Below are 26,185 nucleotides of genomic sequence, written 5' to 3' on the forward strand. Positions count from 1 at the left end.
TTGTTGTAGCTTCCTGTACTTTAGCATCTTAGCGTTGGATTGTAAATCAGAAGATTCTCAGTCATCGAGGTCTAAAACAACAAAGACAACTGGACAGAGTCTTCTTGAAGACATTTCATCCATCATCATCCAACAACTTCCTCCTATTGACTCTTTGTTGGCCCTCTCATTGGTCAGTCAGCAGACCAATCAGAGGGCTCCTTCCTCTCCGTTAAGCCCTGACTTCCTGTATTACTGTTGATAGGTTGGACGCATAATAACTAAAAAAGATATGTTTTTAACCATGAAACATATTTAACTCTGAGATTAACGCCTAGACTTATTACTAATTATATCAGTCCACAGGAATGAACACTCTTGCTTAATTGTTTTAAATATTTCTGTCTTTGTAATTAAGGATTTCAGTTCAATTAGTCATTGTCTATGAGGTTTCGTTTTGTGTAATACACTGTCACATCTGTTTGCCAACATGAAAATAAAATCCTTGTTGTGATTAATTGAAACTATTCAGAGGTGTGAAACGGGTTTTAAATTTGATCGAGATCGAGATTAAAAACCTGGAAAAATTCCTTGTCTTTTCACCAGTTTTTAGTTTCTATAAGATAATACTTTAATTTATTCCACAGTGGGGATTGTTTTTTCACTTTTATTCATATATTTCCTCCACTGCTGCCACATTTTTCGAAGAATTACACTTACGAGTTTCAGATTTTTAAGGTTTTTAAGGTTACACAACATTTAAATTTCATTATGGGGCTTGTTTTAACCTCTACGGAGAGAAAAATACACCTGCACCTGACTGCGTTGGTGTTAACTCCTCTGTTACTCCTCCTAATCAGTTCTCGTTGGAGAGACTCCAGACCAACTTTCCACCACTAAAAAACTGTGAGTAGGGTTAAGCTGGTCTGGCTCCCAGGCTAATAGTTTGTCTAACACAGGAAGTCAGACTTAACAAAAGGTAGGAGCCCTCTGATTAGTGGTCAGCAGACCAATCAGAAGCCCAATGAAGAGTCAGTTTGGTTTAAAATTATGTCAATAGTAGACTCTAGTTATGTGAGCCTCATATTTCTAAGTATTTATGGGACATGGGACTCTTCAATTTGTTAAATATTATCTTTTATTTCACATTGGAACAAGATATACTAAAACAAGCCAACAAAAATAAGTACATTCATATTTTCCAGACTCGCCGATGTTTTCAAAGCAGCCTCTGGTTCTCAGGCGTCACCCACGTGGAAATGTTTCCGTGGGAAACGCCTGCTGCCGGACGACTGCACAGTCTGTATGGAGTGATTCATGTGAATGAAAGTGCGACAGGGGAAGGGATTTTACCGTGAGGCCTTGTGGCAGGAATGGGACGCCCATGTCACGTCCTTTATCATCTGTAGGGGGAATACAGACTGACTGACTGTTTCGCCTCGTCTCACACAAGACTGTCCCACAGCATTAGTTTATAACTAAGAGGAAATAATCTCTTTGATATTAACACCTGGTCATTTATCATATTTCCCAAAATAATGCCTTAAAATGTTCTGTGTGCAGACTTGAACATGAAGGTGTGGATGCTATCTTCCCACCTTATTTTATTTCCTGTCTCTCATACATTCTTCTTTGCAGATCATTTGTATTTTTATGTAAAATAAGGAGTGAAAGGTGCAGTTTTTCCTTTCTAAATATTATTGCCTGGAGGGAGAGGGGTCTGTTTGGTCCTCCACTCCAGCAGATGTCTCTTGACCTCGGGCTGCCGCTGCCGAAGAAGAAGAAAGTAATAAAGATTTCTGTCTGATGGATGTGAAGTTGGTTCGTTTGGGGAGGAAACAGCCGACCAGTCCCCACCATGCTATGAAACCAGACAGAGTCGTGATGTTTGCCGCAGAGAGGGGCTCGTTTTTCCGCAGCAGAGACCACCGCGTGTTTTCCAGCTATGCGCAATTTTAACGTGCGCGGAGAGAGTCCGTGCGTAAAAGTCCCGTGCACTCACCACGCTGGCTTCCCGTCTTATCCTTATCTTCATCTTCATCTGGTGTAGAGTCGAGCAGCTGAAGCCCTCTGTCAAACAAACGAAAAAAAATGGCTGTTCTCCGTCCCGCCCGGAGGAGATCCGGTCCACGTCTGACGGGCTTACTGTGCGTTTTCTTGCTCGTTTTCGTGCCTGTTGCCGCCGCGAGTCGTGATGTTGTTGACTCGGAGAGCAACGAGACGCGGGGAGGTCCAGCCCGATCGACGCAGGAGGACCCCCATCACCAGAATAACTCATCTTCTCACAAGAAGAAGGCTTTCCCCGTCCTCTCCTTCAACTACGACCACGTCAGGAAGCCCTTCGAGATCTCTCTGTGGATCCTCCTGGCCCTCCTCATGAAACTTGGTGAGTGCCAATTCAATCTGTGAAGAACCAAACTGGTCAATAACGCCCTCATCTGACATCAGCCATCAGCCATCATCCAACCTGGGAGAGGCCACCTCATAACCTCTTGTTTCTGTTTCGAAAAGTTTCCAACAAATAAGTTTATTTAAATATGAAACTAGTTTAAATTGCAATAAAGAAACAGAACCAATGTTGGATTACCACCTGAGCAGGGGTCTGGGTCCTTCAGGGGCCTCCAGTGCACCTTATTTGCACCACTATGGAGTTTTTAGGAATAAACACTTTGGCAAGTTTCCATTAAAGTGTCAGCTGACTTGTTGCCGCCTCCGCTCCACATCCTCTTATTGTGCAGCAGCTCCAATACCATACAAAAAAAAAAGAAAATGTGGTACCAAAAAGTCAAATTTCAAGTAAAGGTATCCACGACACCGGGACCCGAGACCTTCAGGGTCCTCCAAAGCGCTGGGATTGCACCACTGTAATAAAATAGCAGCTAGTTCTTCTTTTTGTTTTGTTGTTTCAGTTTACATCAGAGTTTCAAGTGATAACACACAGAAAACCTTCAGCGAGGTCGTATTAGAGTCTCAACATCTCTACCTCTGAAAAATGTTTTACAGAAATTCAGAAATTGCCTTCAGCTTGGTACTAAAGTTATCTGTCTGGCAGCTTATGGTCAAATCACATAGCTATTTATCAACTGCTCACATCATTTATTAATTGCTTCAGTCAGATTTTAGGTAAAATTATTAATTATACATGAGCCCCAGACCTTCAGGCTCCTCCAGATCGTCTTATTTGCACCACTGAAGTAGAATATCAGCTCTAACGGCCCCTTCCTCTTAAATCCTTTAAATGTACAATAATTTTTCTGTTGTGTTTGAGTATTTTTAGTAGTAAAGAGTAGAACACCTCAGTCAATGTCGGATTAAAGTCTCAGCAGAAATTGGAGTATCTGTTTTCATGACTTTTCTTGTTGGCACCCAGCAACAAATCTTTGCTCCAGAGGCCCTCAAGAGATTATTTAGATTATTTATTAACCTCTTCTGTCAGACATCCCTCAAACATGATTACTTTTCTGTGCGTTGGAGCTGAGACATGAGAGCGAGGGGAACACTGTTGCGTGCTTGAGAGAGTTTCCACCGGCTGCTCTGGTTATTTTAGGACGACCCTGGTGGTGGAGTTTAGACTCCCAGCTCTCCGGAGATTCGTAATTATAATTAATCTGTTGCAGTGACCTGACATTTAGCTCTGACATTGACTTCTCCTCCTCCTCTTCTTTTGGATACTGGTGTACGTGGAGTATTTTTAGCGTCAGAGTTGTTGTGGATCGACGAGGAATTGAACGGCACCAGTTATTTTTTTACCCTACTGGGAAACAAAGTTGTATTTTATTCATTTTCTTTTATTATTTTCTTTTATTTGTAAGCCTTTGTTAGTGATAATTGGTGATCTCCTTTAGTTATTTTACGTATATGTGCCACAAAACACCAACCAAACTTTAGCATTAGGAACGTTAGGTTTAGGATTAAGTGATTTAGAAATGATTCCCTCTATAATGACCTGTTTGTTTGCACCGTGACTTAGCAATATGTTTATTTACTTTCTCTGACATTATATTTGCTCATTTATACTACAGCAGTTAGAAGTGTGTGCTTATTGAAGATGACGCAGGCCCTCGGGCTTTTAAATCTTTGTGCATTCAATTAATTGGAAGTACATTTACAAAACTCCAGTTAATTTTTCTCCGTCGAGCTTTATTTTCCTGCGAGATACAAAGCTGCATAATGCGTTTGGTTGCGGTTGAACTGTCCACCAGTGTTGGGAGTGCGAACGGTGACGGCTGCAGACGTCTCTCCTGTGGTTTCATCCACTGGCCCAGCGTGCAAACACAGCGAAGCTCTCTGGAATCTTATCTGTCCGTCCAGCTGTTGTCTCCGAGGGCCGGTCCGACTTCCTGTCCTAATGCACTGCTCGATAACAAAGCTCCCAGTGTGCAGAGTCACGGAGGAGAGAGGAGGCCGGCTGCAGAGGAACGCTCCTCGCAGAGGCCCGGGGTCACATGACGGAGGAACTGAGTGTCAGACTCAGCTGAGAGACAAACAGTGTGAAAATTAAGACTTTGGACGCAGCATGTTATTTAGATGATTTGTCGCCTTGTCAGTATCTATTAGAATCAGTGTTTTTATGAATTAGGCAACAGTCATTGCTGCAAACATTATAATTTCCGTCTGTACATCCTGTTCTTGTAAGACCAAACCAAAGTTTGAGGTTTAGAATTTCCTTTAAAACTGAGTTGACAAATCTAACTTATTTAACCCCTTACATAGTATAGATATAATTTTAACAGGCATGAATGGTAAAAATGGTAAAACATTTATCGATATTACAAAATCAATACATACAAATACATTACAAATTCAAATTACACACTATAACACCAGCTGTTATAATCCAATTTGAGACAGAGCTCAAGCTTTTCGCTTAAAACTTCTAAACTTTAAAACGTTAATTTACAAATTAACATCCTATTCCTTAACTTCCATTAAAGGGGAACTACTGTTTTTTTACAACCTGGACCTTATTTCTGCCATAAAATCTGATCGTTTACTCACCCATATAACTTTGGTGACATTTGGAGTCGTTCGGACGATATTTAGATCAGCGTATATCCATATAGTGGGAGTGATTGGGGCACCGAAACGTAACTCCGGACTCAACAGGGAACAGCACTAGCGTATCATAACAAAATATTGGTAAAATTAACGAGTTTCGCGGAAGATAATGCGTTATTTAGAGGCTGCGTTTCGGTGCCCCATCCACTCCCACTATATGGATATACGCTGATCTAAATATCGTCCGAACGACTCCAAATGTCACCAAAGTTACATGGCTGAGTAAACGATCGGATTTTATGCCAGAAATAAGGTCTAGGTTGTAAAAAAACGGTGGTTCCCCTTTAACCGGATGTAGTTCCCACTCAGACCGGCCCCACGAGAAACTAGTACTTGCAAAAGGTTCCTTGGTACGTGTTGAATGTGCATAAACCGGCAAAGGCAAATAAAAAGGGCTGAAATCATCACATTTTTGGAACTTCTTCTTGTTTCTGTCCAACAGCTTATTGGCTTATTTATAATAAAATGTCAGGAAATGTCCATCAGAGTTCAACAACCACAGCTAAAAGGTTTTCAGTTTACAACAAGAGAGAAAAAAAAGAGAATCACATCACGCTGACTAAAAATTTGAGTAATATTTAGTTTAATTGACTGATCTGGTAAACCCGCTCACTGTTCCAGCTCTCTGGCTTATCAGTGGCCGTTCAGGTGCTTAACCAGCCACACCTGAGAAGATGAGAATGAAGGGCTTTGTTAAAGAGGCCTTAGTCAGCCACTTTTCAGCTGCAGAGGCTCACCATAGTATCTCACCTGTCGCTTATTTGTCTCTGCAGGTTTTCACATTATCCCCAGAGTGTCCAGCATTGTCCCAGAGAGTTGTCTGCTGATCGTCGTGGGCCTGCTGCTGGGTGGCATCATCAAGGCCGTGGGAGAGAAGGCCCCCTTGTTCGACTCCAATCTCTTCTTCCTCTACCTGCTGCCTCCCATCATCCTCGATGCCGGCTACTTCCTGCCCATCCGGCCCTTCACGGAGAACATGGGCACCATCCTGGTGTTCGCGGTGGTGGGCACGCTGTGGAACACCTTCTTCATCGGAGGGCTGATGTACGGCGTCTGTCAGATTGAGGCGACCCAGCTGGGCGGCGTGGACCTGCTCTCCTGCCTCCTGTTCGGCACCATCATCTCCGCCGTGGACCCCGTTGCCGTCCTGGCCGTGTTCGAGGAGATCCACATCAACGAGCTGCTGCACATCCTTGTGTTTGGGGAGTCGCTGCTCAACGATGCCGTCACTGTGGTGAGCGTGATGTCTTTGTTTTGTGCAGGCAGCAGTGCAAAACCAAAAGTAAACTGATCTTCTGTTGACCCACCTGTAAAATGCTGCAGGATGCATTAGTACAAATGAAAACCAGACGTTTCTCTGTGCAGGTCCTGTATCACCTGTTTAAGGAGTTTTCCCACGCAGGGACTGTGACTGTCGGCGACGCCCTCCTCGGCGTGGTCTGTTTCTTCGTGGTGTCACTGGGAGGCGTCATGGTGGGGGTCGTCTACGGCATCCTGGGAGCCTTCACGTCCCGCTTCACGTCGCACACTCGCGTCATCGAGCCCCTCTTTGTCTTCCTCTACAGCTACATGGCTTACCTCTCCGCCGAGGTCTTCCATCTGTCAGGGATCATGTCGTAAGTGTCTGTAAAAAGAATAGAATCAGGTTTCGCACATTTTGCTGTTTTGTAGATTTAATTTTGAGAAAGCGTTTGTTAAAAGTCAAATTTTATTTTCTTTGCAAATTTCTTTCAAAAGTCATATGTGGCTTGACAGCTAGAAAACTGTAAGCTGCACTTTTTTTAAATTTTGATGGGTACAAATGACGTGGGAGGAAATGGTGTTGCATCGTCCGTCTTTATTTAAATTGTGTGGATTTAACCCTGAAACCCTCTCAGAGTCCAAACCTTGTCCTGGACAAAGTTGACAGGAATAAATATTAATTCACAGATTAGATTTAACACTATATGTTCCACAAAATCAGCCTTAAACTGAAACCTGATTATAAAATGTGCACATGCAGTCCAGTCAAAAGTTTTGGCGATTGGTAGGACCTTGTAGGACGTCTCCAATAACCGGTCACTACTCTGGTTGATGAACGCACCACTATAAATATACCTCATCGAGCTGTGAACTCTCTCAGCATTTTTACAAACACCACTTGTGTTGTAAAGTTCAGTCTTTCTTTGTCCCTGTCCCGTCCCAAACAGTCTGATCGCATGTGGCGTCGTTATGCGGCCGTATGTAGAGGCCAACATCTCCCACAAGTCCTACACCACCATCAAGTACTTCCTGAAGATGTGGAGCAGCGTCAGCGAGACGCTCATCTTCATCTTCCTCGGAGTTTCCACGGTGGCGGGCCCGCACGACTGGAACTGGACTTTCGTCATCGTCACGGTGGTCCTTTGTCTGGTGTCCAGAGTTCTGGGTCAGTACATGTTTCTTGTCCTACTAGCACCACAGTGATCTAAAAATATAATGCTGTAAGACTGGATAATATATAATTGGTGGAAGAGATTTGTACCAGTTGCTAGTTTAATAAATTTATCATGAATACTGTAAGTACATTAAAATGTGTGATTTTAGAAGCATTTAAACCACAAATTATCCCATTAAATCCACTAGAGGGAGCAGCCACTCTGCTAAGCCAGGCAGCTAGGCTAACGTTTACCTAGTTAGCTTTTAGCAGGACCAATATTGTTAGGTCTTCTTTTTTTCACATTCAGGGTTTTGTTTTAAATTAATTTACGTGGGTTAATAAACTCAATAACATGTTGATACAACCAAAAACGTTTTTTTAAATTCTATGAAACAGGAAAAAGTGTTTAAATTTGAAGTTTAGCTGGATGTATCTCGCTAGCCGGAGTTAGCTGGAACTAGCCTGTGAGCAGTTTGGTTTCAAAATAGTTTTTCTACTTTTTGTGAATCAAAACTGACATATTCCTGTGGTGTAGAATTATTTATTTATGGTGTTAACTTAACTTTGACCCCATAAGTTAAATATTAATATTTTCTTGTGTTTCAGGAGTGATCGGTCTCACGTTCATCATCAATAAATTTCGAATTGTGAAGCTGACCAAGAAAGACCAGTTCATCGTGGCCTACGGTGGCCTGCGAGGGGCCATCGCCTTCTCCCTTGGCTTCCTGCTGACCAACAGTAAGATGAAGAACATGTTCCTCACCGCCATCATCACCGTCATCTTCTTCACCGTCTTCGTTCAGGTGGGAACGTTCGCCACTAAAAATCAAAGCTTAATTGATTAAAATTAGTTTTTATGACAATTTATACAAGAGATGGTCACCTTAGGGCTTCCACTCCTGTAATGCATGATCTCTACTGGCCTCTAGTGGTGAGGAGAGGGTGGAGTTGCAACAATTTACGAGTTATTTTTAATCTGTGGGATTATTTGCTTGTCTTTGAGAAATAACTTAAAGGATCTGATGTCTGCCTCTGTCTCCAGGGAATGACCATCAGGCCTCTGGTGGAGCTCCTGGCCGTGAAGAAGAAGAAAGAAAGCAAACCATCAATTAACGAGGAGATTCACACTCAGGTGAGATGTCGAGGTAATTCTTCCTGTTGCTGACACGAGCCCTCGGTGTGAGAGGAGCAAAGTAAAATGTTGATCTCATTTCATTTGCCTTCAGTTCCTGGATCATCTTCTGACGGGAATTGAAGACATCTGTGGTCACTACGGGCATCACCACTGGAAGGACAAGTATGGTTAATAAATATGTTTCCTCCATCTTTGTAGTTCGGCATTTTAGTTTAAAACATCTAATGGGTGATCTTTTTCCGCTGCTCTCAGGCTGAATCGCTTCAACAAGACCTACGTGAAGAAGTTGCTGATCGCAGGCGACCGCTCCACCGAGCCTCAGCTCATCTCCTTCTACAACAAGTTGGAGATGAAACAGGCCATGATGCTGGTGGAGAGCGGTAGCGCCGCCAAGTTACCTACGGTTGTGTCGTCCGTCTCCATGCAGTAAGTAGGAATTACCTCCTGTAGATATCTTCAGACACTCAACGTCTCTCTTTCCTCTAAAATGAAAACAATTTTCAAATAAGGCAGCTCATTTGTGCACAAGAGGGTTAATTACTTTGAATGCTTAATAGGACTGGGTGTTAAAATCCCTTTGATGACCAGCACAATACTTACGGAGCTGTACTCTTGGATGGGGTTGATTTGGGAGATGATCTCTTGGGTGGAGTTGGGTCAGGCCCAGCAGCTCAAACCGTGCCCCCTTCTCCTTGGCTGATTCGACCTATGTGGTGTCAGAGCATGTTGGAAGCGTACATTTACGTTTAAATTATTTGTTCGGTGTTTCCCCCACAGGAACATTCAGCCAAAAGGACCGTCCAGTCGACGAGCGATGCCGAGCATCTCAAAGAGTCGGGAGCAGGAGATCAGGAAGATCCTTCGAGCCAACCTGCAGAAGACCCGGCAGAGGGTGAGGAAGACCTGACGCTGTTTCATGTTTATTCCCAGCACACGTTATCGGGGTGACGTTTTGCGGACGCTCTCATTCTTGTGTTTTTGCTCCTCAGCTTCGCTCGTACAGCAGACACGACCTCCTGATCGACCCGTTTGAGGACAACATGAGCGAAATTCGCTTCAGGAAGCAGAGGGTGGAGATGGAGAGGAGGGTGAGTGGAAATATTTCTAGAAACATAACCTAAATTCTCTCTCTTCTCTTCTGATGCTAGTTCATGCTTTGAGCCTTGATTCGGCTAAATGGACTTTAAACTGTTCAATCAGTCACGGTGAAACTCATCAAGAGGCTGATTTTACAGATCTGTGCAAATGTTTTTAGGCACTAGAAGTGAAGAACGGATTCTTTCTCCTCGGTTTTCTCTGTACACTTTCACACAAAGTTTTAGACCTTCGTATTTGCATTTCACCCATATGCAAATGACACGAGCCGGGTGAACACAGAAACAACAAATCGAGATCAAGAGGTGAAAAGACTTGATCAAGAGATTGTCCAGTGCCATTAAAAAAGATGGAAGAAATATTACAATATCTACAATATTGTGTTGCATGCTAACTATTTCCAATGGAGCTGATTTCCAGACGATGAAGGAAGGTAGAGACAGAGTAGTGGAGACAAAGTCTAAGTAGCAGGGGGAGAATGCCCTTAAGCAGATGAGCTTTTGCTTAGTGATGTGTGTCTTTAATATTCAAAACTGTGATCGTGTGAAGTTAATCCCTTCCTGACCCTCTGGTTCTTCTCACCGGACAGATGAGTCACTACCTCACAGTCCCCGCGAACCGCCAGGAGACGCCGCCCGTGAGAAAAGTCTGTTTTGAATCAGGTCAGTTAAACGTATGGTACAGTATGGAGGTAAAGAAGGTGAAAAGATTAGAAATACTCCTTGTATTTTTGGGGGGAGAGTATAAATGCACAATGTACATGATGCAATAACGACAAAACTAAAATTACGGTTGTATATTATTTATTAATTTGACAAAAATACATCAATCTAACACGTGTGTCGCATTACAACTTTGTCCACATGATGGAGCTGTACAGTGTTCACATCTCAGTGTGCCTTGATTAATATTCTCTCGGGCTCTAATGCTGCAGATATTAAAATGTTTTCGGGTAGAAGGCAGGCGCTGAAACCGTATCACTTTCAAACATTACAAGCTGTTTCCTCCCAGCCCAACGTTGTACGTACACATATTTTAAAAAATTACTAAAACTGTAAGAGATCAGTCAAAGTAAATAACCCAAAAGAGATAAGGGACATGCTTTGAAAATATCTATTAGTATGTCACGGTAGTGTAAAATCTGCTTAAAAGCTGTATAGAAGATGTATAATACATATACTGTTAGAATTACACTCGCGTGCCAGTTCATTAGGTACACTTGTGAAAACAAGAGTATTATCAGAGTCCTACACTCAATCTATATGAAGGTGACAGCGGTTGATTTTTCATTTGTGGTTTCTAGTACTATTGAATCGTATTGTGTTTCACTGACATATGTTCCAATTATTCTGGCAACACCATTGTGATCAGTAGGCTAAGCTAAATAAGAGAAACACTTTTTATTTACTCCAGTTTAACAGCACCACAAACTACCACCTTCCTGACGCTGTTTAAACATCAACTAATTATTACAGTAATGAGTTTTTGTGCATGACTGTAGAATGCATTCATTTGACTAGAGTACCCTAATGTTTTGGCAAACGTGTGTATTTGTACACTCAAGCAGGTGTAGCCTCAACATAAAATATACATTGTAAACCTATAGTGAACCTATAGCACAGGCTGCGCGTAGACGGTGCTGAATCATTAATGTGTCTCTGCATTGTTGTGGGTTCTTCAGAGCACCAAGTTTACACATACGATGACACCGAGAGCCCCCGGGGCCGGGCTGAGGAGCCACAACCCAGCCCCCCTGATGCCATCGGCCACCTAAACGAGTCGTCCCAGAGGACCAATCAGAGGAGCACACCACGGTCCAAAGTGCAAGACGACCGGGAGGAGCAACTGAAGCTATCACGCTGCCTTAGTGACCCCGGTCCCAACAAGGAGGAGGAGGAGGGGGAGGACAGCCCCTTCCAGTCATGATTTAGGACGTTTACAGTACTTGAAAACTGAGCTCTCCATCTTCTGATCTCTATATGTGATCCATGAATGGAGCTGAAGCAAAGCTTAATATTCATCATTTAAATTATTGTTTTTTTCTGATATGAGTTGTTGTTTTTTTACAGTATTTTGGATATGTATTTTTTTTCATAATATTTTTATCATGTAACATGCAGTATTGCCAAAGCGTGCACCGCAGGACATTCGCTATTTATATTGTAGCCTGAAGTGTCCGCATTAAGTGTCTTAACATGCAAACAGAGACAGAGCACTTGTTTTAACAGACTTGAATCACCAGATAGGTGGAGTTTGCATTTCAAAGCACAGAATAGGGAACAATATGGAAGACATATTTGTTTGAGGTTTGTTGCAGATATTGCGGAATATATGTATGATGATACATTAATTGCAAGAAGAGTGCAGAAATACTAGCTTTTGGCCATGTCAGCTGTGTAGCTCTGTCCATCAGTTTGATGGATTGCCATAATCAGACACTCATGGTGCCCAGAGGATGAATCCTAGGAGCCAAATGAGGCTGACATTCTTATTTTTTGTAAAATATCTCTAAAACCTTTAGATAGATGATCTTGACATTTGGTCAAGCTAAAAATATTCTCAGCATTTTTTTTTTTTTTTTCATCAAATGTTAGCATGCTAAAATGCTAAACTAAGATTACGGGATAGTACCTGCAACACATCAGCATGTTAGCTTTTTCATTGTAGCATTTAGCCAAGTACAAAACCCACAAGCTGCTAGCTGGGTTAAAAAAGGTTAATCTTTTCATATTTTGGTCAGTTCAGACATTCACGTTCCCTTCAGCACAAACTGTAATGACTGCCATGATTTTGTGAAAATATCAGTTTGCCTAACTGCTAGCAAAACTAAAAACATTTTCATCCGCCTCTGCTGAACGTTAGCATGCTAACATGTCAAACTAAGATGGTGAACAGGGTAAACATTAGCATGTTTGCATTGCTTTTGTATGTCTCAGTGACGATGTTAGCATTTAGCTAAGTACAGCGTCACACAAAGCCTGTAGCTTAGCTGTAGAATTTAGTTCAGATGTAAAAAAATAAAAAAAATCAGTTCACATCTTGCTCGGTTCAGACGCCCAGATACATTAGCATGTTAGCATTGTTCGTGTATGTTACCATGACAGTGTTAGCATTTAGCTGACTACATTGTCACAGAGATGCTATTGTGCCTGTAGAATTTAGTTTACATGTAAGAGTCAAGTAATCTGGTCAAAATCGTGTAAAGAAATTATTTTTCTTTTATGCTAAAACAAAAAGACAATTTCATTACTGAAAAAAAGTAATGAAATTGGACCAACAGTGGTTGGACTTTAAAGTATATGTATTTAAATAAAAAATACATTAGTGTCCAGCTGGAATAGAAAACTCAAATCTGGTGATTCAAAGATGTTGAACTAGAATAAAAAATTTAAAAGAAATATAAAATAAAATATTGTCTGACCTAGTTCTGTGAACAAGCTTAGCACTGTGTTTATCCTCCCAAACACCGCTGCATGACTGATCGGTGTTTTCTCAGGGACCGCAGCGTGGCTCAACAGACGCCTGCTGTTGATAGAAAATATGTGTTTGTGTCAAAAATGTGCTCCAAAGTGATCAGTTTATTACGTGTCTGATTAGTAAGCTGAAGTGAGATCCATGTGTTGAACTTGTCGAGACTGAACTGCCTTTCCATGTCTGCACATCACAGCACTGCCTGAAATTATGCTGCCTGCACGTTTGCCTTAAAATGTTTTTGCTTTTTCTGTGTTTACCTGTTGTGATATTTTTATATTTTGCAAAAACTGAAAAAAACATGTAGATGTTTCTAAGTTCTTGTAAAATGAAGGAAAGCTTTAATTCCTGTCTGAAATAAAGGTTTATAATTGTTGAATTTGTTTTGAGTTTTGAGAACACATAAGGGAAGCATACATCATGTGTAAGACTAAACCCAATTCTAATTATCTGTGGTGTCAGGTCAGATTTCAAAGACGATACACAAGCTGTGAATGAGGAGTAACGGAAAGCTCAGCCCCCTCGTGAATCACTATGGAAACTCCAGTAAAAAAAAATAAATAACAGGGAGTTTGAAGTCCCCAACATGCCAACCAGGACTATGTAAAACAGCTCTGACAACACATCCTCATCACACAACACGAGCAGCAGACATGGACTTCAACGGCACCTGGAAAGTGTATTCTGAGGAAAACCTCGACGAGTTTCTCAAAGCAGTTGGTAAGAATATTTAAAAAACGAAATAAGTTATTTGTCTATGCATGCATGCATAATACTAATTACCTTTTTTGCTCAATACCTTCAAGATGCGCCTGCAATGGTCGTCAAAATGCGTAAGGAAGTTAAACCGGTGATGGTGATTGAGCAGAACGGCACAGAATTCACCTTCACATTGAAGACTCCTGTCTGCAATAGGGTCCACTCATTCAGCATTGGAAAGGAGACTGAAATTACTGGTGTGGATGGCAGGAAGTTTAAGGTACCTCGAGAGAATTTTTTTGTGTTGATGATGAAAGAAACATTTATTTGAAATCCAGTTTTTGTGTTCGTTACATTTTGACTTGAGTTTTGTGAATTTCAAAGTAAAGCTCATGTTGTAAATAGCAATACAAGGAACACTGTGTATTTAAAACTAAAATAATCTGATTCTTGGAGACGCAATAACCAAAGAAATAATTGTATGGGATAAATTAAGATAGTTAATCCACTGTATAAATATTTTTTCACACTTTTGTTCTTATCCATGCAGTGCACTGTCCGAGAGGAAAATGGGAAGCTGATTGCTGCATCTGACAAATTTACTTCTGTCCGAGAGATCCAGGGGGACGAATTGATTGAGGTGAGCCACTTGAATTCTTTTTAAAACTTCTGGGAAAATTAGGGAATCAGGGGATTTTTTTTTATATATGAATCAACATGTTCTTTTTTCTGTGTCTGCTTCTTCATTTTTTTCCAGACCATCACTGCCGGCTCTGTAACAGCCATCTGCAAAAGTAAGCGAGTCTGATCAGCACCTGGCAGCTCATCACTACCTCTAACAGCCATGCTCAGCTTTAAGCTAGCGGCCTTCTTTAAACAATACAACGATGAATAAAGACAAAATAAAATTAAAATAAAAATATTTAATCAAATGAACAACGTGTATTTGTTTTATTTCAGGTGATGAGGTGTTTAGTATTGTCGGGGGCGCTGTGGGGTTTTACTACACTCTTTTTATGTAAGCGAAGAAGAACCAGAAGGCGCCTTGTTACTGCGCATGCGTTCACATTTTATTTTTTTTCTTCTGGGTTTTCCTTTCCCAGACATTTCTCTCTGCTGAGTGTGTGTAACTTTACGGCCAGATACATGAGGCCTCCAAACACGTCTTTGTTTGTTAGGAACATCTCCGATGAGTCCAGGTGAGTCCTCAACCAGAACCTCCGGTTATTAACCAACTAACTGATATTAACGGCAGTTAGCTGAGCTAGCTTAACAGCTAACGGTAGCGTCCTCCTCGGAGGAGCCTCAAGTTACGTTAAAGAAGCGTGCAGACGCGCTAAATGTGGGGATTATTTACCAGTAACCCAGCGTTTCATTAATATAAATAAACAAACATATAACTTGTATCATAACGTGGTTTGGTTGGACTTATATCTGCGTGGAACAAGTCTTAACTACCCTAACGCTCCTGTTTGTTGTTGCCGCGCACGTTTCCATGTTTTCAATTAGGCTAACATGGCTAGCTAAGGTCGGCTAATAAACAATGTTTCTGCAGAGCTTTGGTGATATGCAGGGAAGAAAACGTCTTAATGTGGAGAACTGGATTAAATAGTTAGAAATTAGATTTGTTAAACGGCATTTTAACAATTCTAGATAACGTTTTTTTTTTTTCAGCAAACCCTTATTAATATTTTAATGCTTGTTTTTGTTCCGTTACTGAACAGTTTTTGTTTCTAGATGCTGCATAGGTTGAGTCAGCGTGGTGGAATAAAAGTATGAGCATCAATGAACACTCTCAATTTGAAAATATGGATAAAATTATGTCAATAAATTTTACTTATTGAGGAATTAATGTGTACTTTAACATTTAATTTGATAAAAGGATCATGCACATTTACTCATAGGGAAGAATAGATTTATTCAATCAATATTGCGTGATTGTGTTTTAGAGTCGAGTACGTCATATAAAATTAAGTCAATAAGAAGTACAATATCTTCTTTTGAAATGGGGGTAGAAATAAAAGAGATGGTGTGTGAACTTAACTAGAGTCCTTATGTAAAAGTAAAGTAAACTGATTTAATAAAAGTGTACCGTCACCTTTAAATCGATGGACGCACACTAAATATGAACATCTTCTTGACGAGTCCTTGAACTTGAACTGACTCCAAAGATATTGTGACGTAAAAAAAGTTAATATTTATCAAGTATTTAACATCTTGAGCTCATGAAGACCAGTGTTGTTTTTACTGTGGCGAATCAAAGAGCAGCATCAGTTGTCTCCTGCTTTTCGCCAGAAGACGGCCGCAGTGTTCCCAGCAAAGGACAAAGACGCCTTCTCTCAAAACAAACTACTTGATTGGTTTTAATTTAACCGTCTTTAGTTTTCTTCTCCACGATGTGGTGCTCATTCTTATTCTTGAAAGTTTTTACTTCATCTATTATGTGTTTTAATTTGCTGAAAGGTTGTTCGTGTTACACATAAATATAACCTGGATGGAACACCTGACGTGTTTACAGTGCGTTTTAGTTGAACTGCATGTTGCCAGAAAGTGTTCATATATTTTTTAAGGGACAGTTGACCTAAATATATACGATAGAGTTGTAAAGTGTGAGAGGCTGCTTGTTTGCATTTCAAAAACGTTCCTTAAACGACTTTTTAATTAACACGGAAGCGAGGAGATCTCCCGTGTTTGAGCTTTATATTCATGGCCGACAGGTTGAAATACTTCTGCTAAGTTTCTGAGACTGAACTGTTTGAGTTTGTTGTCGTCAGACCCCAATCATGTGAGTTTCAAATGTGCACCGGCAGCAGATGCCCTTTAATAAAAACCTAAACTCCTAAACGAGTCATTCAGAACTGAAGAAGCTACTTGAAGATGACACTTCTTTTTTAGAAAACTCAAACGAGTCCAGTTGCTTTTCTTTTAGCGTTTATTTTTGGATCAATCCCAACAACAGAGAATCTCCGCGTGCAGATATAAGAGCGCACTCCTGCAGGTGCAAGCTATAAAGGAACCACAAGTCACGTTGCGTCTTCTAAAATTAACAGGGAGACCGGTGACATCAAAGTAGGCTCTTCACACTCTGCAGCGCTATTTGGTTTAGCAGGCAGACGAAGCACAGCGCAGTGCAGGTAAGAGATTAAAATCTGCACTCGCTCGCCAATACATTAGGTACACTAGTGAATACAGACCCGTTGTAATACGACAGCCCTGCTCCAAGAAGTCTAATGTTCAGTTTATGTAGACACAATTCAGTCGTACTACAAACCACAAACTGAAAACACAGGTGAATCAACAGCTCTGTGTTATTTTAAATAAATGCTGAATATAATAACCTTCAAGATTTGGAGTAGGACTGTTATATTGGGACGTTTTAGCTTCGTCTAATGTGCCTGATGAAGTGGCAGATGAGTGTATTTTGGGGTTAACTGTCCCTTTAGCTTCCTCAGCAGCTGCTCTCCCGGCTGTTATTATTATTATTAGGGTTGCAAAATTCCGGGAATTTTCAAAGTTGGAAACTTTCCATGGGAATTAACGGGAATATATGGGAATTAACGGGAATTAACGGGAATATATGGGAATTAACGGGAATATATGGGAATAAACAGGAATAAATAAGAAATTTACAAAATTGAAGGTTGGCCCTTAACAGGGAACTTAAATATAGTTGGGGGGAATATATTGTAGCATAGTCTTGGCTAAAACAACCAGATTTAATGCAAGTACACTCCTCAATCACATGCACACAGCACACTATTGAGGCCACGCCCCCTACATGCACTGTGCATTCCTCCATCACATGCACAGGTGATTTCTTGAAGCCTGGAGGCCACACTTTTGAGCTCAAAGCACAAGACTATTGAAGCCACACATTTGAGCCCGCGGACTATATAAAGTCAAGTAAGTTTTGATAATATCATGGGGTAAATATATTTGATCTATAACGTTATTAATGTTTAACTTGCAAATATTAAATAAAAATGTATTAATACAGTAGCTAACTATCTGGTAAGTTAGGTGCTAAATGAAAGCTATTTTTCATTTCATTGACCATTTAAGAGGCTAGCTAATTATGGTGGTAGCTACCTCAAATTTGATGCTGTTTCTTCTGACTCCTGCAAGACGGTTTTCTGTAACCATACAAGAATTTATACATCAATTCTCATCCCATAATTCCCATAAATTCCCATAAATTCCCAATAATTCCCATAATTCCCATGGAAAGTTTCTAATTTGGAATATTTCCAAAATTCCCCAGTTTAACTTCCCATGGAAAGTTTCTGGAAATTTACCAGAAATTTTTCCACCCCTTTGCAACCCTAATTATTATTATTATTATTATTATTATTATTAGTTGCTGATATGGGTAGAGTTTCCCGTGATGGTCAGTTGAGTTATACTTGTATTTGCGATGTTCAGGCCTGAGGATTTGCGGCGTGAGTTTGGCCGCTATGGGCCGGTAGTAGATGTCTACATCCCACTTGACTTCCATACACGTCAGCCAAGAGGATTTGCATACATTCAATATCCTTTCCCAAATGAGCTTGAGCTGTGTGTTCCCGCTAACAGACAATTTTTTAATTTCCTTTCAGCAGAGAAGACATGATTTTGTGATGTGTTCTTTTTTTTATTATTATTTTTTTGATTTGATTGAATATCTAACACACATATTTCTCTGTTATTGCTTCAGAAAATGTAAAAGCATCCAGTTGTGGAACCGGCCACAAAGAGTTACAAAGACCCGTGTAGAGTAGCTGTAAAGACAAAGTGACCTTCAGGATCAGAGGGAGGGAAAAGGTTGAAAAGAGAAAGTAAAGCATGAAGAGGAAAAGGGCACGGAGACAAGGCTTGGAAATGGCGGCAAAGAATGGGGAAAAGAAAAAGAGGTTTAAGACGAAAAAGCAAGCAAGCAAGCAGGAAACCCAAGTCTCTCTGGGAGTCGATTAAAGAGTGTAAAGATCAAGATGAAGTTCAAAGTCAAGCATGGGCAAAGGTAACAAGTCTGAATTATTTTGTATCCTCACAAGACAAATCCACAAATTTGACATGACACCAAAATCTTCCTGTGACATTTTGATTTTGATCGAAAGCAATTTTAATCAAGTAATCATGTGTTTGATTTGTTTATATATTTATATTTATATATTTATATATATATATATATTCGTTGTCCTGATCTCAAGACAGTTAGTTGATGTGTTTGAAAAGCTTGCTTCATCTTTTATCTCTACAAAAGTGTTGTTTCCTCACTTGTCTAACAGTAATGTTTACAGTAACATTCATGATTTACCTTTTTATAAACCAGGCCTCACAAATTTAACTAAATGAAACTCTCCTTATGTAAAATCAAGATAAAACACGTCTTGTTTCTCTACGTGGAGGAAGTTTCCTTTGCTTGCTTCACTCGTTGGGAGAGAACAACAACATTTATTTGAATCTGTGTGGCCTGAACCACAAAACGAGAGCAAACAAAAAAAAAAAAACCCTTAACCACCCAGTATGTTTGAGGATGTGCGCGACGCAGAAGACGCTCTGCACAGCCTGGACAGGAAGTGGGTTTGTGGCCGGCAGATTGAAATCCAGTTTGCCCAGGGCGACAGAAAGAGTAAGTGTCTGGCTTAAATTAATATTCTAGCATTTTTGTTTTTATTTTATTCAAAAAGCATTTTTATTTAACGTGTGCCAGAAATGTATTTTTATAGCCATTGTCTGTATAAATTGACATTTGTGGCTTTTACTTAAAAATAAGAAGATCTATATCGTACATCTCCTTTCAACGGAAAAATATCGAGATACGACCATTGGCTCAGCCCTAACTGGTACAATATGTAGGGCTGGGTTTAATAAAATCTGATTATCTGATTCTATCCAATCTTGATTTGAAAAATTCAATATTGATTCGCAAAATCCTCTGATTGATTTGGAAAATATACGCCATTTCCTGCATCCTCTCGTTAGAAATTGTGCTCAGATATTGAGATCGAAAACATGACAGAAGCTGCAACTCTTGAGAGCACCATCAGTCCTGAACGCTGATTGGATTTAACAAGCGTGACGACAGAGAAGAGCTGCACGAAAGTAAAGACAAATGAAAGATGTGAAAATATAGGTCGGATAATGTGGAAACGCCACGAATCTCTGGGACTAATGACGAGATGAGTTTTAAGTAAAATTGGTTCAGAAATTAACTACGTGTTTAAATGAACTGACGTTGATCTGGAATCGAATCAGTTCAGGAAATGAACAGGATGTTCAGGATGCATGATAAGAGGTTGATCTCAGTGTTTCTGTTCTGTGGAGACATGTTGCTGTTGTGATTAGAAACTGAACAAAACATTTCACAAATGAATTACATGCAGTGACGTCACAGACTCAGGCGTGGACGGAACAGCAGCGTTGTAGAAAGCTGAATCCTGTCGGCCTTTTAGGATTATTTAGTGCTTCTTTTTTCTTCTTTTTTTTTTTAACTCGTCACCGTTTCGTCACATAAGCACCGAACCAGATGAAGGCGAAGGAGAGGCGTTCTCCCAGCAGATCCTCTCGATACGACGACTACGATCGAGACGGCCGACGCAGGCGTTCGCGCAGCCGCAGCTACGACCGATACAGATCACGCAGCCCGTCTTGCGACCGACGCCGCAGACGGTCGGAGAGTCCTCGAGAGTGAGTTATATTTTCCTCTTTCAGCTTAACTCTTCAGCACTTTTTGTCTTCTTTGTCGAAAAAGGAAGAATAATGGTTTAACGTCTTCCTCAAGGTCTCGGGGCCGGGTGTACGGAAGAGGAAGAAGCAGGAGCCGTGAGGACGAAAGGTAGCTTTCTAATGCAGTTTATTTAATTTCTTTGACGCTACGTAACAGAGTGATTGAATTGTTTGATTCGTCTCTCCTCAGATATAAGCAGAGGCCTCGGAGAGAGTCCAGAGGAAGATCGAGGTCGTGTTCCAGATCTGCGTCTCCCCGCGAGGCCCTCAACCCACCGTCGACTTCCCACTACACCGAAGAAGAAGTGAGGCGGGTGCACTCCCCCTCCCGCTCCAGGTCCCGGTCCGTGTCCAGATCACGGTCTCGTTCACGTTCTCGCTCCTGGGCCGGGCACAAGTCAGGAGGACGCTAAACCAGACCCTGCCCCCCCCCCCCCCCCCCCACCTCCCACCTCCCCATCTCTAACCCTGGTAATGTCAGATGGACCGGAGCTGTTCATTTGTCAAGAAAAGATTTGTTTGTTTGATATGAATGTAACGTCCGCTGAACCATTTGTAGAAAGCTTGTTTTTTGCGACTCCGTTTTGAGAACGATGCTGGTCCTTGGCTTGGTTTTATATATTAAAAAAAGAAAATTGTTTTGGTAATGTTTCCCGTTAGGAACAAAGACGGCGTTTTTTGTGTTCAGTCGTGGCCTGTCAGGAAGAAATATATTGTCTTTTTTATACGGCGTTACTGATAACTTTGTTTTCTAAACCCTATGCACCCATTTTTACAAAAGGAAAACACACGTTCAGTATTTTAAGAAAGAATCCGTCAGATCATGTACTGTCCTGCTTTACTGCTGACCATTTCTCACTGCTGCTTTTCAACAAGTGTCCATTCATTTCTCTGGAAGGAGCAGTTAGCTTGAGGTCAATAATCCTTCACACTGAATCGTCGCGTAGCGATGAATTTTGAGTTTTATATTTGAGCCGGCGGCTTCCTGGAGGACAAGACGAGTGCACGTGGTGAGCAGTTCTGTCGAGTACATGACCGCGGGTGCTCAGGTGCTCACGAGTGATGCTGTGGTCCGTTAAAAGTGTTAAAATGTTTGAGTTAAACAGGCGGTTAATATGTGTGCGCTCATTTTGTTTTTATTTCTGTGGTGATTTTCTGTGAGACTTCTCAAAAAGACATTTAACATTTCTCCAAACATCTGTTCTGAGAGGAGGGACTGGCGCTTCCCTTCGGTGTTTGCGACTTGGCGTCACTGCATGTTTTACCCTCCTTATCTTCTATCTTTAGTAGGAAGAAAACTGTTATTTTGAGTAATAAATGGTTAACATTCAGAAGTAAACTGTGTGTGTGTGGTCTCAGTTTGTGATTAAACGCCTCAAAGTAGGTTTAACCATCATTTAGATTCTTTCTTCTTCTTCTTGGGAGACCCTGATGCTCAATACGTGGACCCAGAGCGGAAAACAGACCGGGACAGTCTGTTAGTGCAGCCGGGTCCATTGATTTCCTTTTAATGGAACAGTAGCTGCGAGGAACAACTGAAATTAGATGCAAAGAAGCATCCATGTATGAAATCGGACATGTCCCATTGATCGCTGGGGAAAATACGTCAAACAAGCACGGAGGCTTATCACACATTCAGAGAGCAGAGGAAGAACCGGTTTCTGGTTTCTGTTGTTATTCGTGGTGTTGTTCTGTGTCTCTGATGCATTAATAACTCTAAAGAAGCGCAGCATGCAGGAACACTCTGTAACATGATAAAGATCTCATAATCTTTAGTTTATTCTAACAAATCCTTTTTAATTTGTTTTTTTAGATGTGGAAAAATACCAAAAACACTCGTCTTATCTGATATAATCTTATTTTATCTCGGCGTCTCTAATGTGAGGCTTTGCTGCTTTAAGGAGGGGAACGAGCGTGAAGCTTAAAGGCTTTGTTTCAAACATAAACATGACTCCTGTTGTATACTTAAATCTACACTGATCAGCCACATCAATAAAACCGCTGAAAGGTGAAGTGAATAACATTAATCATCTCGTTACAGTGTGGGGACACTTTTCATCCTGGCATTTATGTGAACGTTACTTAGACATGTACTACGTTCGCGTACTCCCAACATATAAATATGACCGTTTCTGACGGCAGCAGGACTAAAACACCATAAAAACTAACAAAATTACAAAAAAACATAGCTTAAGATGTTGACCCGGTCTCAAAACTCCTCAACTAATCGGATATCTGAAGGACATTTTTGGAACAAACCTGATCCATAGACGCCTCTCGCCCTCTGAACGCTCATGTCCATTCCCTGATGTGTCCGACATGTATTAGAGTCACAGGGGAGACCTACACAATATCAGTCAGATGGATTTAGTGTTGTATCTGACCGGTGTATGTATATCTTTATACATCTTTCATTTCCTGTCTCCTGATTGTGGATTGTGCCTCAAAAATTACATCTTAGCCTGGAAACAAGCCCTGATGTGTCCTTACACTAAACGTCCGACCTCACCGAGAACCTGAACTCTTTACTTTCAGGTGTGTTGCTGCAAGAAGAAGTCAGGTTATCATGGAGTTCAGAACAACTGCTTTTCTGTCTAATATTGTAGTAAACTAAATATATTTTTGGAGGGGCTTGGACTGTTGATTAGACCTGAAACCCCTTTTTTGTCAGATAAAATACAAAATATTCACTTTACAACAAGACAAGAGATTCACCTGGAGGTGATATGTCAGTGTTATAACCTTGCAGCCCTTCAGCCAGTCTGATCAGATCAGAGTGTAGATTATGATCTCCGTTCGAGACCCTTCTCTGGGGTCGGATTCCCACCGACGAGGCCAACCCAGTGCACCAGTTCTGTCCCGCTTCAGAGGATCAAACGAGTTCAGGGTCCTCTGGGTTGAGCCACGAATAGGCGACAAACATTCACAGTGCTGCGAGGTAAATGGCAGCAGAGCTCTGCCACGGCATCGATCTCTTTCCGGCCTTATCGCAGGCTATAAGTCGTGATCCGCCGCAGCCGGCACGGATCATTTCTGTCAGTCGAGGCCGAGAGAGAGAATATTTGTAGAAGAGGGTAAAGCAGATAAAGGATGTGCCTTTAGGGCGGCAGTCACCACCTTCAGCTGGCCTTTACTTTTACATTTCATATCTAAGATGGAAGGTGAGTTAACTCATTTTAAAACATATTTATGAGCTCTGTGCTGAAGAGTAACGGTTATTGATTTCTGTTTAACACGGTTGGTGCCCTGTAATGATTCTACCAGTTCATCTGAAGGAGTTTTACTATGAAAAACACATTAATGTTCACAATTTAATGCTGTTTAACTCGTACATGAGTATTTTAAATCAGCGTTTGTTACTCTGTGAGCTGGTTATGTAACTGAATCAGCCTTTGCATGGATGAAATGTTGCTCAGACCTTAGATTAGATAAATAATACAGAAAAGCATGCTTGTGTAAAGAGTAAAAATCAGCTAAATGTAAGCTGACAGTGTTTTACTGTATCATGAATGGTAAAGTCAAATTATTCCTGATTTGTGAGCAAGTTAGGAGCATTTAAATGTTGATTTTATGTATTTTGAAGACTAGATTCAGTGTGAAAAGTCTTAAATTAACTTTCCGCCGCTCGTTCTCAGACTTCTTTGTCTCAGTTTCCCCCCGTTTCCTCTTTATTCTTTAACCGTATCTCTTTAACAGTATAAATCCGACTATGTTATATACAGATATTATGTGCAGGGTTGTGCAAACTGTCATCCACTATAGGTTATTTAGTAGCAGAGAGTTTCTTGGGCTGATATTCAAAGCGAAGTAACTCTGCGTTCATTTGTCTTCACACATTCCAGCACTGTGAATCCAAAAAAATGGGAGACTGGAACTTCCTGGGAGGGATCTTGGAGGAGGTGCATATCCACTCCACCATGGTGGGAAAGATCTGGCTCACCATCCTGTTCATATTCAGGATGTTGGTGCTGGGCGTCGCCGCGGAGGACGTGTGGAACGACGAGCAGTCCGACTTCATCTGCAACACCGAGCAGCCCGGCTGCCGCAACGTCTGCTACGACCAGGCCTTCCCCATCTCCCTCATCCGCTACTGGGTGCTCCAGGTGATCTTCGTGTCCTCGCCCTCCCTCGTGTACATGGGCCACGCCATCTACCAGCTGCGCGCCCTGGAGAAGGAGCGCCACTGCAAGAAGGTGGCGCTCCGCCGGGAGCTGGAGGCGGTGGACGCCGAGCTGGTGGAGGTGAAGAAGAGGATCGAGAAGGAGATGAGGCAGCTGGAGCAGGGGAAGCTGAACAAAGCCCCTCTGAGAGGCTCCCTGCTGTGCACCTACGTGGCCCACATTGTTACCCGCTCGGTGGTGGAGGTGACCTTCATGACGGGTCAGTACATCCTCTACGGACACCGCCTCAGCACTCTTTACAAGTGTGAGCGGGACCCGTGTCCAAACGTGGTGGACTGCTTCGTCTCCCGGCCCACAGAGAAGACGGTTTTCATGATGTTCATGCAAGCCATCGCCTGCATCTCCCTGTTTCTCAGCCTGCTTGAGATCATTCACCTGGGCTACAAGAGGGTTAAGAAGGGAATCCTGGACTTCTACCCGCACCTGAAGGACGACCTGGATGATTATTATGTCAACAAGTCAAAAAAGAACTCAGTTGTGCATCAGGTGTGCATGGGAACGTCTGTGGGACGGAAGTCAACTATTCCCACAGCACCTAGCGGCTACACCTTACTGTTAGAGAGACAGGGCAACGGTCCCAACTACCCTCTCCTCAACGCCTCCTCCGCCTTTGTCCCAATACAAGGGGACCCCGGTGCAAGGCCGGACGTCCACAAGGACAGCAAGGAGGAAGTGCCGAGCCCCACAGAGCACAACAGCAACTCCAACAACACGAGCAGCGAGACGCGTTCGCCTCCCGTGGACAAACAAGACGAACCAGAGGAGCCGCCGTCGCCCCGTCACGACGACATTGAGCGCGCACGCTCAGAGTATCCCACCCTGCCAGTGGCGGAAGCCTCCTCCTGCACGGCGCTGTCAGGGATTGCGAGGAAGTCGAGAAGGGTCACGCCGCCGTGGCACTGCTCCACGGTGGTGGAGGGGAACGGCTCAGACAGCGGAGACTCCTACCACGGCAGCAGCAGCATGAAGCTGCGCAGCGTCGGCCCCCGACCCAGGGTGCTCTCCAGGTCGGACATTAAGAGGCCGAGCAGATCCCAAAGCCCGGACTCTAACGGGGAGCTGAGTTCTGTGTCCCGACACAGCCGGGAGAGCAACAGCCCCACCACCTCCTCTCCAAACCGTCGAGTGTCAGCGGCGAGCAGCGCCAGCAGCCGACGAGCCCCGACTGACTTACAGATTTAAACCACACACCGTTTACCTGCAAACTCTCCATTATAAGACATAATGTTAGGGTGAAAACTGTGCAACTGTATTACAGCAACTAAACTACTTTAAGGACGTTAAAACAAGCACATAAAGCCTGTTGCTGTGGAGGACATGCTTGGACTTTACACCAAAGAGGAGCCTTTTTCCAATCATATAAAAAAAATCTGCTCTTAAATCAGCTCAAGCCAGGACACACGCCTTGTTTTCTCACATTTCTGGGCCACTCCCGTCCATCGAGGCTGACCTTTAATGATTTGG

At 42.1% G+C, this 26,185-nt stretch overlaps 4 protein-coding genes across 4 annotated transcripts; all 4 read left to right on the forward strand.

Annotated features, from left to right (window-relative positions):
- Positions 1–1,022: 1,022 nt before the first annotated feature.
- On the forward strand, positions 1,023–13,511 carry slc9a1b (solute carrier family 9 member A1b). The gene is made up of 12 exons (XM_084563005.1): positions 1,023–2,365; positions 5,811–6,271; positions 6,403–6,653; positions 7,227–7,444; positions 8,042–8,238; positions 8,478–8,567; positions 8,662–8,732; positions 8,823–8,996; positions 9,348–9,462; positions 9,560–9,658; positions 10,255–10,327; positions 11,347–13,511. Exons 1-12 carry the CDS (start codon positions 2,071–2,073, stop codon positions 11,589–11,591), a joined length of 2,289 nt encoding a protein of 762 aa, XP_084419131.1. The 5' UTR covers positions 1,023–2,070; the 3' UTR covers positions 11,592–13,511.
- Positions 13,512–13,674: 163 nt separating this feature from the next.
- On the forward strand, positions 13,675–14,701 carry fabp10b (fatty acid binding protein 10b, liver basic). Its single transcript, XM_084563134.1, has 4 exons — positions 13,675–13,856; positions 13,943–14,115; positions 14,386–14,475; positions 14,593–14,701. Exons 1-4 carry the CDS (start codon positions 13,790–13,792, stop codon positions 14,641–14,643), a joined length of 381 nt encoding a protein of 126 aa, XP_084419260.1. The 5' UTR covers positions 13,675–13,789; the 3' UTR covers positions 14,644–14,701.
- A 194-nt stretch (positions 14,702–14,895) lies between these two features.
- Positions 14,896–21,879, forward strand: srsf10b (serine and arginine rich splicing factor 10b). The gene is given in 7 exon segments (XM_084563133.1): positions 14,896–15,034; positions 18,529–18,755; positions 18,758–18,831; positions 19,337–19,443; positions 20,330–20,501; positions 20,596–20,649; positions 20,731–21,879. Coding segments are annotated over 6 exon segments (729 nt in total). The 5' UTR covers positions 14,896–15,034; positions 18,529–18,656; the 3' UTR covers positions 20,954–21,879.
- Positions 21,880–24,400: 2,521 nt separating this feature from the next.
- gja9b (gap junction protein alpha 9b) lies at positions 24,401–25,903 on the forward strand (the record flags this gene model as incomplete). Its single annotated transcript, XM_084562719.1, has 1 exon — positions 24,401–25,903. The coding sequence occupies one exon, from the start codon at positions 24,401–24,403 to the stop codon at positions 25,901–25,903; it is 1,503 nt and encodes a 500-aa protein (XP_084418845.1).
- Between the last annotated feature and the right edge of the window lie 282 nt (positions 25,904–26,185).

This window comes from Chelon labrosus, assembly GCF_963514085.1.
Source record: "Chelon labrosus genome assembly, chromosome: 16".
NCBI classification, from domain to species: Eukaryota; Metazoa; Chordata; class Actinopteri; order Mugiliformes; family Mugilidae; genus Chelon; species Chelon labrosus.